Raw genomic sequence first — 13,615 nt, 5'->3', positions numbered from 1 at the left:
TTACAGAGACACTCGCTGCCTGCCTCTCCCTGGCCTCTTCTCACCCCCCCCCCCCCCCACACACACACACCTGCCAGAAGGCCCGAAGCAAGAAGAGAGTTTGGCCCCATGTTCCTCCCATCCCCTTAAAAGCCACCTGAGAGCCTTCAAAATGCCCACCCAGCCAGGGTCTGCCTTCCCAGGACCGCCCGCCAGCTCCAGGGTCTCCCCAGGGGCAGGTCCCTCTCCCCTCAGGCCTCCAGGCTCTCAAAACCGAGCTGCTCTCGGCCCCTCCCTCGTGCTTTTCCGCTTCCCGCTAACTCTCAGTTAATGCCATGTACTCATCTGGGGGGATGGCCCCTCTGAGTGTCACCGCGGCAGGGCCCTGGGGAGGGACTCTGCTGGAGATGGTTTCTGACAACGTGGGAGGCCTTTTCGAGTCACAAAGCCAGCCTGTCCCCGACCTCCCGCGAAGGGAGGTGCTGCTGGCGGCTGCTACATGACACACCAGCGCTGTTTCTCTCCCTGGAGCTGGGCGGCTCCTGGCACAGGGCCCAGGGGTCACTCCAGGGATGTGAGTCAGCCCCCCGGGGAAGGAGCCCGGTGACAGCCTGCTCTGGGAGGGGGCGCCTCCCCCATCGCTCCCCACGGGGACAGGGCTCCCTCCTGCAAGTGGCCGCCTCCCTGGGGGCAGCAGGGAAGGGCCTAGAGAGGGCCTGCGGGGGGGGGGGGGGGGGGGGCGGGCAGAGCAGTGGCTCCCTTCTCTCCCAGCTGAGTTCCCGCTTTTCTTTAGGGTTTTCTCTTTGGGCCCAGCTGCCCCATCACCTCTGCCCCCCACACTCTCTCAGCTCTGACCACCTGGAGACCCAAATCCGGTCCCTCGGGGTTCCCACGGCTTCCCGGAAGCAGCCTGGCGAGGGAAAGGACTTCTCTGAACACTAAAGTGACAGAGGAACAAGCAGAGACCAGGCAAGTGACACACAGGCAGCGGGCCTTGGGCATCTCAATCACTGCCCGCCCACCCCACCCCCCAGGGGCTGGGACAACCCACAGCCCCTCCCTGGTGCTTTCCCAGGCAGCTCCCTGCTCCTTTCTGGGGCGTGGCATCCTCTCTCTTCTCCACGTCCACCTGTGGTGTCCTAACAGCCTGTGTCCTTCCTTCCTGAGACCCCACCCAGTCCTCCCACGGCCTGGGGGCTCCCTCTGAGGGCTTTTCCTCCTCGACCCACTGGCAGGACCAGAGGTGGAGACAGAACCCCCCTTCCTATCTCAGGTGGCAACTCCACCTGCCCCCTAAGGCTGGGCTTCCTCAGGATACACACGATGGCCCCACAGGCCCCTTCATGGCTCACAGAATGTGAGGAGACAAAACAAGCCCCAGGTAAAGCCACAGTGGCCCTCCCTGGAGGGCAGAGCCCGTCACCTGCTATGCGACAGCCTCAGGGTCCGAGGCTCCTGGAGAAGCCGCTCGTAGGGTTCTGACTGTTCAGAGATGGGCTGGAACTGAGCCGGGCAGAGGGGCCAGAGAGTAAAGTGCCCTGGGCGGTTTAAAGGGCAGTCTTGCTAGTTGGCTGTGACTGAGCTTGGAACCTGGGGGACCGTGGAGAGGAGCCGGTAGGAGAGGGGACCCGGCATTCTGCGGGGAGCATGGGGGAAGGACCCCTTGGGCAGGTGCCCACCAGCAGTCCTGGGCCAGGTGGGGCTGTTCACTGGGCAGTGGGAAGGTCAATGCCAAGTTCCCATGACAACCAACCTCCCGCAGGAGCATGTGACTCACTTCGCGTTGCTTGAGGTGCGGGGGGCTGGGCTCATGTCCCATGACTGGGGCAACGGAGGAACAGCCACCGGAGGCTCGAGGAGAACATTTCAGAAAAGGCAGAAACAAAGAGCAGGGAGACCTGCGGGCCCCACCCCGGGCAGGCAGGCCTTGGGGAGAGCCCCTCGCCAGCTCTGGGCGGCAGCAGCAAGGCAGAGGGAGGAGCAGATGGAGCGCAGCCAGCTCCCCCGGGTCTGACTCTGGCTCTGCAGGAGTGGTGGTGAGGATTCAGTGTAAGCTATGGCACCTACAGCCTGGCACGTAGGCAGCAGGGGAGCCCCAGTGGTGCCCCAGTTATACCTGCAATCGGAATTCTGCAAGTAGACAATGATCCGAGTCTTATTCTCCCATCCATTCCTCACCCCACCTCGACTTCCTCACCCCTACGCGCTCAGACCCGTGACTTCAGATCACAGTACAGAATAGCCCCCGGAGAAACCCGTTTCGTAGTCGAGGATGCTGGCGCCCTCCCTGGATTCCAAGCTGTGCCCAGGCCAGCCATCAGCAGGGTGGAGCTCTAACATGGCCGTCTTCTGACACAATTATTGGTATTTCTCAGGCCACCGAGGCTGAGGGCTATTGCCAGAGAGATGGGCATATGCAAACATCTCGCCTCAGCCCCCCCGGCCCCCCCAGCCCACGATCTGTCTCTCAACTCTAATCCCCTCACCCCGTGGCCAAGTGGAAATGGTCTCCATGGAGAACCCTCCGTCCCAAGTTTGGCTGCAGCCCTGGGGAGACCCTCAAGGTCATTCTTTGTCCAGAAGGGAAGGCATTGCATATTCATGGAGCATGAGTAGGTGTCAGTTCAGACACAGGAGGGAAATGTGGCTACAGGGGCCGAGTGATGAGGATGGATGAGGGCCAGATGGGCGCAGGGCTGGCAGGGGAGTGGTGCGGAGGAGGCTCCCTGCTGGAGCGGCTGCAGCTTTCTACATTGTTGTTGACATCAAAACCCCATAAAAACATGCCAGCAACTGGACACGGGCGACCTCGACTCTAAGGCCAGCCTGGTCTCCTTCTCCGAGGTATAAATATTTATGTGTCATGGGAGGGGTTGGCTGGCTTAGGGTCGGGCACTTTGACCAAGCCTCTCTTTCCTCCTCGATTTTCTGGCTGATGCTTCCTGTCAGTTTGCCTGTTTGCAGTCTCAGTAGAGACAGGAAGTCCCTTTCATGGAAGAGACCGACTGTTGGCTGAGAAAATGCCATCTCTGCTCTGTGCCTTTTAGGACACTTCATGCCTTAGACCCCACGTCTTCCCTTGGCCTCTTCCCTATAAGACAGAGAGGCTCCCAGGCCCAGAAGGAAGACAGCGAGTGGGCAGTGAGCTTGGAGTGGAAGTGGGGAGGAGTGAGTTAAAAAAAAAAACCAGGGCAAAAGAATTGCCTATAAAAACCTAGAGACAAGAAAGGCAACGGGCAGAGCCTAGGCCTGGGTCTCAGGAGACCTGGGCTTGGGGTCCAGATCTGCGCGGACTCACTGAGCCACCCCAGACAGGTGTGACTTCTCTGGTCTTAACTTGCTCATCTGAGGCAAGAGGACATTGGGCCAAATCATCCCTAAGGTCATTTCTAGCTCTGACCTTCCCCAAGTCCAGGAGAACATGGACACAAAACACTGTGGTCCACTGGAAATCAGAAACCCCCCGGGGACTGTCCCAGTTCTCCCAAGGCCGTTGGTACTCTGGTCTTAGTTACACCCCCTGAGCCCAGTCTCCCCCAAACTGCTGCTGATCCAGGGGACACAATGCACCCCTTCCCCTTCCTCCAGAGTGAACCCTGGGGTTTGAACATCCTTGAGGGGATGTTGGGTGGTTGCTTCCCTGGGGACCAAATCCTCTCCCTCCAGGAGCAGTGTCACTGTGGGTGATCAGGTGACAGAAGCAACAAGGCGGGGAAGCACGGAGTGCCCAGGGTTGGAGGACACATTTCTGTTGGTGCATGAGCCTGTCCGCTAGTGATTTCCCATTCATTCTAATGTAGGGGAAGATGAGGGATGTACACCATTGAGGTGCACCGCACCCTAGCGACGGACACGTGGGCAGGATGGGCTGGTCCCAGCCCTGAGCTGTAGCACACCGCAGAGCTGGGTTCTGCAGAGGCCAGTGGAGTGGGCAGTCGGGCTGTCTGGATGCCGGGGATTGAGTAACGGAGAGAAGGGAACCATCTCCACTGCTCTGAGCCTCCGGCAGCCTCTGAAGGCCATGTCCTCTGAAGCCGCAGGGAAGGACCCGTTGTGTTTAGAAAGGACTTCAAAGAGAACACCCCAGGCCAGCCGGGAGGTTACTGAGCAACTCAGCTTACAGCCAGGCCAGGGCCATGTCTGGACCAATTAGCTTTGTTTTCCAGCCTCACCCAGGAAACCTTTACCCCATGTACCCAACCACGGCCACTGGCCCCAGCCGGCCCAAGAGGAAGGGTAGGAAGGGTCAGCGCCCATCCGTCACCTCTGCTAAGGGATGCAGGCTTGGCGCGCCCACCTTTGCTGCAGCCACTCTGGGGGTGGCTGCCCATCTCCCGAACCAGTGTGCTGCCCACACCCCCCACCCCTTCTGGGTTCTTGCTGGATTTCCAGCTATTGCTTTCTAGAGGAGCCTCGGCTCTCTGGGGAGTCCTAGGAAGGTCAAGGTCCCCTTGGCCTCAGAACATGGCACCTGGCAGGCTGAGCTACACTCCCAGGACCTGAGATCTGAGCATGGGGGACCCCTCAGTGCACCCCGAGCTCTGAGGGTACGGCTGCAGTTCTTCTTTGGAAGCTAAAAACTTCCAAAGTTGCAGGCTGGGGAGGGTTGGGGGGCAGGAGGTAGGGGGGTAAGAGATCAACTAAAGGACTTGTATGCATGCATATAAGCATAACCAGTGGACATAAGACATTGGGGGATAGGGGAGGCTAGGAGACTGTCTAGGGCGGGGGGATAAAATGGACACATATGTAATACCCTTTGTAATACTTTAAGCAATAAATAAATTAAAAAAAAAAAAAACAAACTTCCAAAGTTGCTCCCAGCTTCGATGTTTCCATCTCTTCCGGGAGGAGAGGAAAGGAAAGATCCCACGCAGCTGCCCTCCTCACGGCCAAGGGCCGGAGGGATAAACAGCGGGGGCCTGATGGGCATTCCCACCCACTGGAACGGAAGTGGAGGAGGAAAGCTGGGTATTCCAGAGAATGAGGCGAGCAGGCCGGCCTGAGGGAGTGCGGTGGTAAAGGAATATTAGCCGAGACAGGCAGGCCAGAGGCAGCTTCCGCTGGGCAGCCCCAGGCGGCTTCTGATCGGGCGGCGGGCCAGGCAGCCAGGAGAGCACAGCCAGGGCTCGCTGGGGCCAGGCCGCTGACGGCAGGGCTGGCCAGCTTCATACATTATTCAGAGCAGCTCTGGCTGACCAGCTTGGGGAGCAGTCTTCATGGGTCCGGGCGGGCAGCCCAGGCCCAGCCTTGCTCCCTTCACACCTCCCGGGGCTTCTGTGTGACCCTGACCCGCACTGCAGGCCCCTTCTGGAAAGCTCTCCCTGTCTGCTTCCATCCCCGCTTGGTGCTGCCTGCAAGAGTCCAAACGCTCAGGAATTTAAGGCGGGTTTCCAGGGATACTGAGGCTGGATGGAACGTCAGCTACAGTGAACCTTTTAAACTTATGATTGTGGCGTCCCATGAACCTCTCCTGCCCCTTTACCTCCCATTTCATCTTTACTCTCTCCCCAGGAGGGCAGAGCTGCTTCCCTGCCTGCTCGCTTTCCCCCGCCCCCCAACTCGACTGGGAGGCCTGGGGGGCAGGACTGGGGTTGAAATCCTTGTATTCCTGGTACGTAGCAATTACACCACAAATAGCTGCTGCGTGCAGAAAAGAAAGCCTGTCTTACGCACGAGAGTTCTTTCTAGAGACCCTTCCTCCACCCCAAGGAACACACTCTCCCCTCGGAGCCTCTTTTATACTCTCCACTTCCCCTGCCGCCAAAGGCAGGCCTGGAACTTTCCTCTTTTAGAAACTGTTTTAGACAAATCGCACCCGACCCTGCTTTCTTTTCTCCGTCTCTCCACTTCTGCACGTGGCTTGTGGCGCAGCAGCTGGTGACTTTGTAGTAAGCTTCCTGAACTGGTGTGTCCCCAACTGTGTGTGAGGGCCTCGGGGGTTTGGGGGCCACTGGGCATGCTCTGCGGTCCCCGTCGGCCTGGGCACTCTGTGGAGGGCTCACTCTTGGCCACTGTTTCCACAGCCCAGCTCTACAGGTGCCCAGCGAAGCCCCTGAGCACAGAGCCCACACTCGGTGCGGGTTTGTTGAATGAAAGAATGTCAAGGTCAGTGCCCACAGGAAGAATACTGGGAAGTGGCAGAGGAGTCCAGTGTCAGCACCAAAGCTGCCCCAGAGAGGAATGAGAGAGCTTAACAGTCCCTGGACGGATCCCTGGACGGGCTGCCCCGTTTCAGGAGCAGAGTCACCACGCCCCTCGGGCCGTGCGAGGGCTGTGCTCTGAGGAGGAACTGGGTCAGATCTTGGCTCCTGCCGCTCTCTCTGGGTGACTCGGTGAACCCTGTCGCCTACAGCCTTCGTCTCTCTATTTCTATGCAGGAGATGATAATAAGGATTGTGTGAGGATGAGATGTAATAAAGCTGGTTGTGCTCTTGGCTCCTACTAGGCCAGTGGTTCTCAACCTTCCTAATGCCGCGACCCTTTAATACAGTTCCTCATGTTGTGGTGACCCCCAACCATAAAATTATTTTCATTGCTACTTCATAACTGTAATTTGGCTACTGTTATGAATCGTCATGTAAATATCTGATATGCAGGATGTATTTTCATTGTTACAAATTGAACATAATCAAAGCATAGTGATTAATCACAAAAACAATATGTAATTATATATGTGTTTTCTGATGGTCTTAGGCGACCCCTGTGAAAGGGTCATTTGACCCCCAAAGGGGTCGCGACCCACAGGTTGAGAACCGCTGTACTAGGCGCTCAAGTACAAACTGGCATATCCCCAGCAAAGGCAACAGGTGGGGAGCGAACTCAGCCCAGGCATAGGCTGTGCCACGTGGGGAAGGAGGGAGACAGCTTGTTGGGGCAGCCGTCCCTGGGGCAGGAGAACCTCCTAGAGGACATTTCCCAGGAGCTGAAGGAGAGGCCCGATTCCTCCGGACATTCAAGGGAGGTGGTGGGTCTGAAATTCTGCTCAGTGGCCTGTTATCTTGGGGGTTAAGTTTCTCCTGTGGAGACAGCACTCCAGGGACGGGGCACCTCCGCTCTGTGACGATGAGGGAGCCAAGCACTTCTCTGTGGGAGAAATCCACAAACTCAGCCCATCCCAGCACATCGCAGCTGGTTTCCCACTGAGAAACCACAGCCCAGAGAGGGCAAGTCACTTTCCCAAGGTCACACAGGAGCTCGTGGTATAGCTAGGACATAAAATAAAATAGGAGTAATAATAGCCAATGACCAGTCAGAACAGGTGGTCTGGACCAAAGTGGGGGGTCCGGCGTGGGAGTGGTCAGTGCCCCACAGGCCAAGCTAGAAGGAAAGGCATGGTGAGAAGGGCTCAGGAGGCTGCTCCGGGACAACGTTCTCCTAGGCATCTTGCTTGTGAGTTTTATTTAATTTCCTGCTTATAATACCGCTATGAGCTCCACACCATTATAATCATCCCCATTTTGTGGATGTGGAAACTGAGGCACAGTTTAGATAATGTCCCCAAGGTCTGCAGGCTAAAAAGGGCAGAAGCTGGAATGCAACACGAGTTTGTTTGGCACCAAACCTGAGCTCTTTGCACACACATGCACACACATGTTGTGTGTAGACACACACACGTGTATACACAAACACACATGCTCACTCTGACCTGGCGGGAACCTGGTAAGGCAGGAAGATGGCCGAGCCCATTAGCACCAAGCACAACACATATTTATGGCCCCAATTATAGCCTTCACCCTCCCTCCCCTCCCCGCCACCTGGAATAGCGACAGGAATAGTGTGCACACTGAGGTCTGAGGCCTCGGTAGCAATAAGTACAAGATTACAGAGATGTTAGCAAACCCGGTGACGGTGGCTCTATTATAATGATAAATCTACAGCTTTATGTAGAAATAATGAGACTGGGAGCAGAAGGGAGGGGGAGGGAAGAGCAGGGTGACTTCAGCCAATCAAAGTTCTGGGTGGGGAGAAGCATGGCAAGGCGCTGGGAAAGCCCAGGAGACCATCCGGGACCTTAGCCAAGCCAGGCAGAACGGGGGCATCGAGGCAGCCCTGCTGGGGATGGGGTGGATTTAATGAACTCCCTCAATTCCTTCCCTCGCATGGGCTTCTTGATGGGATGGGGCAGTAGAGGCCTCCCACTGCCCTGGCGTGATTGGTTCCCTTACTTCTTGCCCTGCAGCCTGGAGGGGGATAGTAGCTAGGCTTCTATTGATGCCTAGGCTTCCCTCCAGAACAACCTGGGGGTGGTGAGGCAATTGGCTTAAGGTTTGCAATTAACAGAGCTGGACTCCTCTGACGCACACCCCCTTCACTAGCCTTGAAGCTCCACGCTCAGTGGTTGTGGGAAACACCACCAATGCTCCAGGCTTGGCTACTGCAAACCACCCGAGTGCTGGGGTGGGGCCCACATGGACCCGCCGGCCAGGGCTGGAGCTGATTCTCTGATACAGCAGGGGGAGCAATAAGGGGGCGGCATTCATGGATCCGTGTGACCTCAGAGAACCCTCCAGAGCCCCCTCTCCTTCCATCCAGCCTGTGGGTCACTGACCCCCCACTTCAGTGCAGGCAACCTGATCCCACTGGTTCATCTCTTTGCTGCTTTGGACACAAACCATCTGCCTGACCCATACTTGAAGGAACACAGGCTGGGTCTCTCCCCACCAACCCCAGCTCCACCCATTTTCCAAATGGCTGCCTTCTCCAGGAAGCCCTCCCAGGTTGCCCGAACCCAACGCCATTGCCTCTTTAATAATCCTCCCCTTTGCACCAATACAGACGGTCCCCAACTTTCAACGGTCTGACTTTATGATGGTGTCAAAGCTGCATATTCAGTAGAAACCGAACTTCGAATGTCAAATTTTGGTCTTCCCCTGGGCTGGCAATCTGTGGTCTGATGTTCTCATGATGCTGGCAAGCGGCAGGGAGCCTCAGCCCCTAGCCAGCCACGCGATCACGAGGGAAACCCACCGGCACAGCACAGTGTGTTAACTGCGTCGGATGATCTGTGCCCAACTGTAGGCTCATGAGCTCTGAGCATGTGTCAGGTGGGCTTGGCTAGGATGCGATGTTTGGTGGGTGAGGTGTATTACATGCATGTTGAGTCACTATATTTTCAACTTACAATGGGTTTCTTGAGACATAATCCCATGGACAGTCAAGGCGCATCTGTCCATAGTTGTGATTGAGGTAACTAAGCCATTGGTCATTCAACAAGAATGTGCTGAGTTCCTGATGACATGCTGAGCCCCGAGGGACACTCCAAGAGAAGGCCAAAAGTGGGACACAACCATTCCCAAGCTGTGCCACTGGGAGCACTTGGCAAGACAGAATACGATTCAGGGTGTAACAGGGATACGGACAGAGTAAAAAACCCAGAGGGGTGACTGCGGACTCCAGGGATGCTGTAAAGGCGGTTGCTTTGGGCCAGGTAGAGAGGTGGGGGAAGGGCCTGCCCCAGGCCAGGGGGGGGGAAGGACCTTGTGAGTGAAGGCTAGAGGCAGGAATGTCTGCGTGTTCAGGGACCAGCCTGCGGGCACAGGAGCTGCGGGAGTTCTGAGCTCAGGGCCAAAATGCAGCTCTAGGAAGAGAACTGGCAGACGGGAGCTGGCTGCGATCCTCTGTTCCACCCCCACCGAGAGGGCCGCAGGACTTGACAGGCACCGAGTGCTCCATCATTCCTGGGAACTGTGACCTGGGCTTCTCTGGCCTCAAAATAATTGCAACTTAGAGTCAGCACCAAAAATCAAACAAAACAAAAAGTCCCCCCAGAGACGGATAAAAGCACCAGCCTTCTTTATTTCCCTTCCCTCTCCTTTGCCTGGTGCTTTGCCTGCAGGAGGTCCCCAAGGGCCTCACCTAGGCAGGGCATCCAGCTCAGGTAGAAGGCTGTGTGAGCCTGGCCACTGGCTCCTCAGCATCGGAAACTCCCGGGCCTGGGCCCCCTCTGCTCCTGGGCCCCCTCTGCTCCTGGCCCCTCTGCTCCTGGGCCCCCTCTGCTCCTGGCTAGAATGCTTCCCCTTCCTCTTTGCCTATGAAGTCCCTCCCCACCTAGCTAATCCCCATCATCTGGGAAAACTTTCCTGCTGTGAAGATTCTCAGATCCAACCTCGCATAGTGTATAGTATTTGCTACTGCACATCACTAGCTGCTGCATGGACAGTTCCTGTCTCTGTATTTGGATTCTGCGTTTCTGTGGGGTGCAGAGGCCGTCGTCTGTCCCAGCCCCCAGCCCCCAGGGCCTGGCACAGTGTTCTGCCGGAAGAGGTGGAGGGGCACTGTCATGGTTCTGATGGGCGTGATAGGGATGCCGCTGATTCGTCCAGCACCTTTTGGACGCTCTGCCTTTTTCTGCAGCCGGGCTGCAGAAGGGAATGGGATGAGAGCAGGGACAGCCACCAGTTCTAGGGTGTCTTATCCAGGTGCGGGTGTGCTGAGGCGGACTACCTCCTCCAGGACTGGGGCCTGCACTCAGGCCCGGAGCTGAAGTCCCAGGAGAGGGAGCATTCTGGTTAGAAGGGGGTTCCTTGGAGGGCTGGCCCTCGCGTCTCCCTCTCTGAGCCCCTGGGTCTCAGCTGCAGTGTGGAGAGGATGAGCTGCCTGTCTCTACCTGCGCAGTCACCATAATGAAGCCGCCGCCTTAGGAGACCACCAGGGAAGAGACGCACCCCATGTGAACTTCCGAGTGATTGAGGGGGCAGAGCGGCTGTGGCGCCCGCCCTGTCTGCCCGCCCTGCTCTGGGTGCTGTTCTTGGGGGTGACATTTCAGGAAAGTAAGGGAGGGGAGGTCAGAGTCGGCACCAGCTATGAGAATGGGGTGTCCCAGAGACAATGCCCCGGCATAGAAACGGGGCCCAGCAAGCTTTCTCTGGCTCTTAGAACACACCCAGGTGCTTGCCCTTTCTCACCAGAGCAGGGCTGGCTTCCCCAGCCCCTCCCCTTACAAGTTCAACACAGATGTCGGGTATTGATGTCCAAAGAGAGGGCCCGCAGACTGAGTGGGGTCCCGCCTGCCCCAGAGAAACGGTCTCTGCCCCAGAGGAAGATCTGGGAGACAGTCAAGCAGTTAGCATTCAAGACACCAGATGAGGTGCCATCGCTGCCACGTGGGAACACCCTGCTGGGCTCTCGGCGGCCTGGGCAGGCTTCCGCAGACACACCACCAACCCGCAGGAGCGATCACACCGCTTCCTCAGCACCCACCAGAGCCTGCAGCATTCCGTCTAACCAGACCGAAGAGCCCGGGGCATGGCCTCTCCAGTTCTGTGCCGGAGCTGCCCTCCCTCCTCTTAAAAGCGAACTGAGCCTCAGCTCCTGGAATCCTCTGGGTTAATTCCAGTTGAGTGTGAACAGCCCAGCCACTCTCTCCCATGTGGGGCTTAGCCAGGTGCCCTTTGAGGCCACCTCCCGACACACACACCCTCTCCCAGCCTGGCCTGGCAGGCAGTGCCTACGAGAAGGGGCTCTGCTGTGTGGTCACTGAGTACACCCGGTTGCCCTGGGCACACGGTAGGATGGCTGTGCCCAGCCCCTTTGACATTAGGAGCCGCCTGTGTCTTGCTTTGGCTGAGGAAATGTGAGTGGAAGTGACATGTGTCACTTCTGCGTGGAAGCTTTGAGAGATGGTCACAGTTTGGCACCTCCCCCTCCTTCTGACATGGTCACGGGAGCACGTGTGGAGAGGGAGCTGTTGGCTTGGATCCCTGAGTAACAAGGTAGAGCACAGCCCGGGCCAGGCTGCAGAACACGGGTACCATGCATGCAACCTAATGCTTTAAGCCAGTGATTTTCAATCTCTTTCATCTCATCACACATACACTAGTGACTAAAATTCTGTGGCACACCCAACAAATATGTTTTTGCCCATCTGACCAAAAAAAAAAAAAAAAAGGATAATTTCCATTCATTTATACCAGATGGCTATTGTGTTGGCTGTTGTCATTTTTTTATGACAGCTTAGGGAAAAGAGGTCAGTGCCCCTGACTAAATAGACAGGTATTGCATGTTTTAAAAATTCTCGTGGCACAGCGGTTGAAAATCGCTGCTTTAAGTCACCAGATCCTAAGATTGTTTGTTTCTGGGGCATAGCCTGGCTCATCCTAACTAATGCAGCCTGTTCTTGATTGCCTTTGATTCAGTCTGTGGGCCTGGCCCATTCCTTACCCAGGGTCAGAGAGACATATGCCATTATCCCACAGGTGGGAAACCTGAGGCCCAGCGGGTAGAGAGAATTACCTAGAACTTGTGATCAGAAGCAATAGATAAACCTTCCCTTCCCTTCTCACCAATACGGGGCGAGTGCAAGGACTCCCTGTGGGTAGGCGGGGCCACTGGTCCATTTCCAAGTCCCTCTTCACATCCTGAAGTTCAAGGCCCACCTGTCCCCAGGGCGAGGGGGCTGGGACACGTCCCACTCCACCTAGAACTGGGGGTCCTCGAGAAGCCAGGGGCGGGGCTGTACTCACGCTCGTGGCGTACTGGATGTCCTTCCAGATGGAGGTTTCCCGGGACAGGTCGGAGGCCTCAAAGAGGTTGTCCAGGATCACCTCCCCGATCATGTCGTGGCGGGAGAAGCGGTCGAAGTCGAAGACACTGAGGTGCAGCTTGCGGTCGGCCAGCTCCTCGTAGGGCACGGGGAAGTGGAAGTGCTCGTCGAAGGTGGGGTTCAGGGTCTTGCGGTGCACCCGCGTCTGCTGCTTGCACTTGCGGTCGGGCAGGAGGTAGATCTTGACGTAAGGGTCCGAGCTGCCGCAGAAGTCCTTGGCGGGGAGGTCAAAGGCCTTCAGGATGCGCACGATCAGGGTCTCCGTCTCGTAGTCGTAGCGCAGGCTGAAGTTGATCTTCCCGCAGCTCTTGGCGGCCTCGGACTTGGCGTCGTCCCCGTCCACCGACTTCTGCTTGTACAGCTCGGGCTTGATGCGGCCGATGCTGGTGGGCTGCTCTGCGGCCGGCGGCAGCTCGTGGCCATAGTCCACGCTGGAGACGTGCATCTGCCGGGGCAGGTGGCGCTTGAAGGACGTGTGCCTGGCGGGAGCGGGCAGAGGGCACGGTCAGAGTTCAGGGGGAGGGGGTGTAGGCAGGCACCAGTGGCCCTGGCTTATCCTCCCAATGGTGGGGGCCCCCTTTCCCTCTGCACACACTTTGTGTGCGGTACATCTTAATATATTCGAAGTAGTTGCAGTGGGGCTGGTATGTAGTAAGCCCAGTAAATATGAGCCACTGCATGCATTCTCATTCTCCCTGCTTTTCTGCCACTGTCCTGCTTTCTAGGTTTCTTTCCTAGGAGATGTGCCTCCCACATTAAACCATGAGATCCCTGACAAGGAGGGCCAGCCTTTCCTGTCCTGGAGGTGGCTGGTGGCTGTCCCTCTACCACGACCCCATCACCATAGTTAACATTCCTGGGCTTTACAGCCTGGCTGTACAAGTTCATCTTGGCTCTGCCACGGTCTCGCTATGCGACCTTGGGCCAGTTATTTAACTTCTCTTTGCGATAAAATGAGGGTGATAAGAGGAGCAATTGCATAGGGTTGCTGTGAGGATGAGATGAATTCATACATATAGAGTACTTGTTAGAACGGGGCCAGTGAATGCTAAGGGACATGTCACACTATCAAAGGGATTCTTTCATGGGCTC

General features: G+C 56.9%; 1 protein-coding gene across 5 annotated transcripts in view; it reads right to left on the bottom strand.

Annotated features, from left to right (window-relative positions):
* SYT6 (synaptotagmin 6) overlaps positions 1–13,615 on the bottom strand; it is a 49,638-nt gene that overhangs the window by 24,072 nt on the left and 11,951 nt on the right. For all 5 annotated transcript variants that reach the window (XM_036344454.1, XM_036344451.1, XM_036344449.1 and 2 more), the window contains exon 3: positions 12,444–13,002. In XM_036344454.1, coding sequence (XP_036200347.1) covers positions 12,444–13,002 — 559 coding nt within the window. The remainder of the gene's footprint in view (positions 1–12,443; positions 13,003–13,615) is intronic.

Source organism: Myotis myotis, unplaced genomic scaffold (genome assembly GCF_014108235.1).
Source record: "Myotis myotis isolate mMyoMyo1 unplaced genomic scaffold, mMyoMyo1.p scaffold_m19_p_18, whole genome shotgun sequence".
Lineage (NCBI taxonomy): Eukaryota > Metazoa > Chordata > Mammalia > Chiroptera > Vespertilionidae > Myotis > Myotis myotis.
This window is presented reverse-complemented; position numbering and strand designations above follow the sequence as displayed.